General features: G+C 38.3%; 1 protein-coding gene across 1 annotated transcript; it reads left to right on the top strand.

Annotated features, from left to right (window-relative positions):
• LOC140012812 (uncharacterized) lies at nucleotides 1-837 on the top strand. The gene has a single exon (XM_072061129.1). The coding sequence runs from the start codon at nucleotides 1-3 to the stop codon at nucleotides 835-837; it is 837 nt and encodes a 278-aa protein (XP_071917230.1).
• The last annotated feature ends 2,374 nt before the right edge of the window (nucleotides 838-3,211 follow it).

Genomic DNA, 3,211 nt, shown 5'->3' on the forward strand with positions numbered 1-3,211 from the left:
ATGAAAATCGTTCAGGGCAGTGAAAAAGACCAGTACAGCAAATTAGGAGTTTATATGCATGAAATTCTAAGATCCAACCCTGGTAGCACTGTTATAATGAAAACTGTTGATGGTTTTAAAGATTCAAAAACAGGGAAAGGCAGATTTGAGAGGCTGTACATCTGTTTTGCTGGAGTGAAGCATGGTTTCCTAACTGGATGTAGGCAGTTTATTGGAGTAGATGGTACTTTTTTGAAAGGATCAGTAGGAGGAGTTTTGCTAGCAGCTGTTGGAGTTGATGCCAATAATGGCATTTTTTCAATAGCATATGCTGCAGCAGAGGGTGAAAGTAAGGACTCATGGTGCTGGTTCTTCAAACTATTGAAAGAAGATTTGAAGATTGAAAAGGATTATGAGTGGACAATAATGAGTGACAAACAAAAAGGTCTAATTGAAGCATGTGATATGATTTTCCCAAATGCAGCCCACAGATTTTGTGTGAAACACTTGCACAATAACTTTTCATCTGTTGGGTTCAAAGGAGAAGGTTTGAGGAGAGCGTTATGGACTGTTGCCAAAGCAACAACACCAGCCCAATTCATTAGCAGAATGGAAGCAATGACTGAAATTGATATAGAGGCAGCCAAGTGGTTTGATGACAAACCACCAAGTCAATGGAGCAGAGCTTATTTTAGCACTCATCCTAAATGTGCTATGTTATTCAATAACATTTGTGAGTGCTTCAACAGCAAAATTCTTGATGCTAGGGAGAAGCCAATAATTGAGATGTTTGAAGCAATACGATTGTACATGATGCAGAGAATGCAAAAAAATAGGGATCTGGCCAAAGAGAAGTGACAGACTTATCCTTACTGCCCCAGAATTCTTCACATTATGCAGAAAAATATAGATAGAGCACCTGACTGTTTTTCATTCAAGTCAAATGATGATCTTTATGAAGTCAGTTGCCCATATGGTGACCAATATGCAGTGAACATCAAGGAGCAAACATGCTTTTGCAGAAAATGGGAACTAACAGGTATTCCCTGTCCCCATGCCATTGCTGCATTGTGGATGGCTAAAAAGGATCATCTGCTATATGTTTCAAAATGGTATACAGTGGAGACATATATGAAGTGCTATGAAGGATCAGTGTATCCCATGAATGGAGAAAGTGAATGGGGGCTTACTGATGTTGGTGAAGGTCCTTTGCCACCCTTATATGGGAGAGCACCTGCAAGGCCTAAGAAGCTGAGAAGGAGAAGTGCAGAGGAGGTTCAACAAGTCAAGGAAAAAACTAAGAAGAAGGTGACAAGAGTGGGACAGATTAACAAGTGTAGATACTGTCATCAAAGGGGACATAATATGAGGTCCTGCAAGCTTCTCAAAGATGCTCAAGATCCTGCAGTTGCAGAAACTGATATTAGTTCAAGCCAAGTTGCTGCTTCTACCAACAATCCAGCTAGCCAAGATGGAAAAAAGGTTGTAAGTTGTTTTGATGACTTGTTATAGCTATCTTTGCTATTTGGTATATAAATGACATATTTTCCTTTTAAACTGTAGGGAACAAAGAAAACCAAGAAGCCTGTTGCTGAGTCTTCAAATAAAAGGGTAGAAAAATCTGCTGCATCTTTTGATTTTTTTGTCTTTATGCAATTTGACTTTTGCTACCTCACTGTTTTGTGCAGAAGAGGCATAGACGTACAAGAAGAGTTGCAGCTGCAGTTTGTAATGATGATTCAAACACTGAACATCAACAGGATATTGAGCCACTGGTTGAGATTGAGATAACATCCTCTGCCCCAGATCAAGTAGACCAGGATATGTACGAAGTGTTTGGGCTGTCAAGGTCTCAAGTGAAATATAGCACCAAGGAAGCCAGAACACAAACTAAAAAACAAGTACAGATGCCCTTCAGAATTAGAGATGTTCATATGCATGTTGTTGCTGCTGCCAAGGCAGATTTAAGTGTTCCTAGTTCATCTAGATTGAAGGGAAAGGAGAAACTACTGTAATAGGAGAAACAACATGCTGAATTTTCTTCAAGCCAAGCTGTTTTTGTTCAAGCCAAGTTGCTACTTTTGTAATTAGTGAATGACTTTTGTTGTTTCAACTTTTGCCTTGCCTAGTAATGATGGAAGTGCAGGCTGTAATGTGATAGCTGGCTTTATTTCATTTATGGACCCATGTTCAACAACAGTCATGTAGTTTGCTTTATTTCATTTGGAATGCACTTTAATTGTATTGAAGTTATGATATACATATATGGCAGCTGTTTTCATGTTCATTTGTTTGTATTATTTGCATTTATTTTTCAACTTGGTTTATCAGTACATGTGGGACAATCTTGGTTTATCAGCTTAGTTGCCAGCTTGGTTTATTTGCATTTGTTTTCCAGCGTGGTTTATTTGCATCTGTTTGTATTATCAGTACATGTGGTTTATCAGTTCATGGCTGTTTTATATATATGATATGAACAACACTTTGACAAGAACCATTTTTTTACACTCAACGCATAGCTTTACAAACAAAATAAATTGCAGAGTTCATAAATTGCATTGTTGCCAAATACATTTCCCTTCCTAAATCTCACCTTTTACATAAATTGCAGAGTTCATTTGGAGCCTTTGTACAAACAAAATAAGTCCCTTTCTATACCCTGTAATTGGATATTACTTCATAGGGAAAAATGCAACTCTCGTTCCAACAACAAACACAGCCAGCTTCAAAATGTTCTTCTGCAATTTTAGCAAAATCACCCCAGTGTTAGCAGCAACTTACCTCCCTTTACTTTTCCTTCGCCTTTACTGCTCCAACTCAGTACTAGCAAAACCACCAAAAGCACAATTATCGTAATAAAAAATTTCTCCCTCTTATGCATTCTTTCAACTTGTTCTTCCATTTTGTTAATCTTTTTCAGCAAACTAGGAATGAGAACTCTCCCTCTTGGACAAATTGGCTCATCAACCCATTCGAAGTACCTGTATCTCTCGGGTCTCTGCTATAACAATAATGACATTTCAAAGAAATTAGTTAGCTAAATTAACACATTGAAGGACCAACATTTTTAGACAAATATTTCTTACCGGCCACAGAGAGCAACCAAGGAATCTTCTTCCGGGATTCTCGCCGCGCCAACAGGTGCTCATTTTTGTTCTTAACCCACAGTTGCAGAATGGAGTCGATGAACCACTGGAGACTTCAGAACTTCTGCTCCTCATTTAGGCAAAAA

Source organism: Coffea arabica, chromosome 8e (assembly GCF_036785885.1).
Source record: "Coffea arabica cultivar ET-39 chromosome 8e, Coffea Arabica ET-39 HiFi, whole genome shotgun sequence".
Taxonomy (NCBI): domain Eukaryota; kingdom Viridiplantae; phylum Streptophyta; class Magnoliopsida; order Gentianales; family Rubiaceae; genus Coffea; species Coffea arabica.

What these genes read in the sequence shown, in the direction of transcription:
- LOC140012812 (XM_072061129.1), top strand. Translation starts at nt 1, where the DNA reads ATGAAAATCGTTCAGGGCAGTGAAAAAGACCAGTACAGCAAATTAGGA.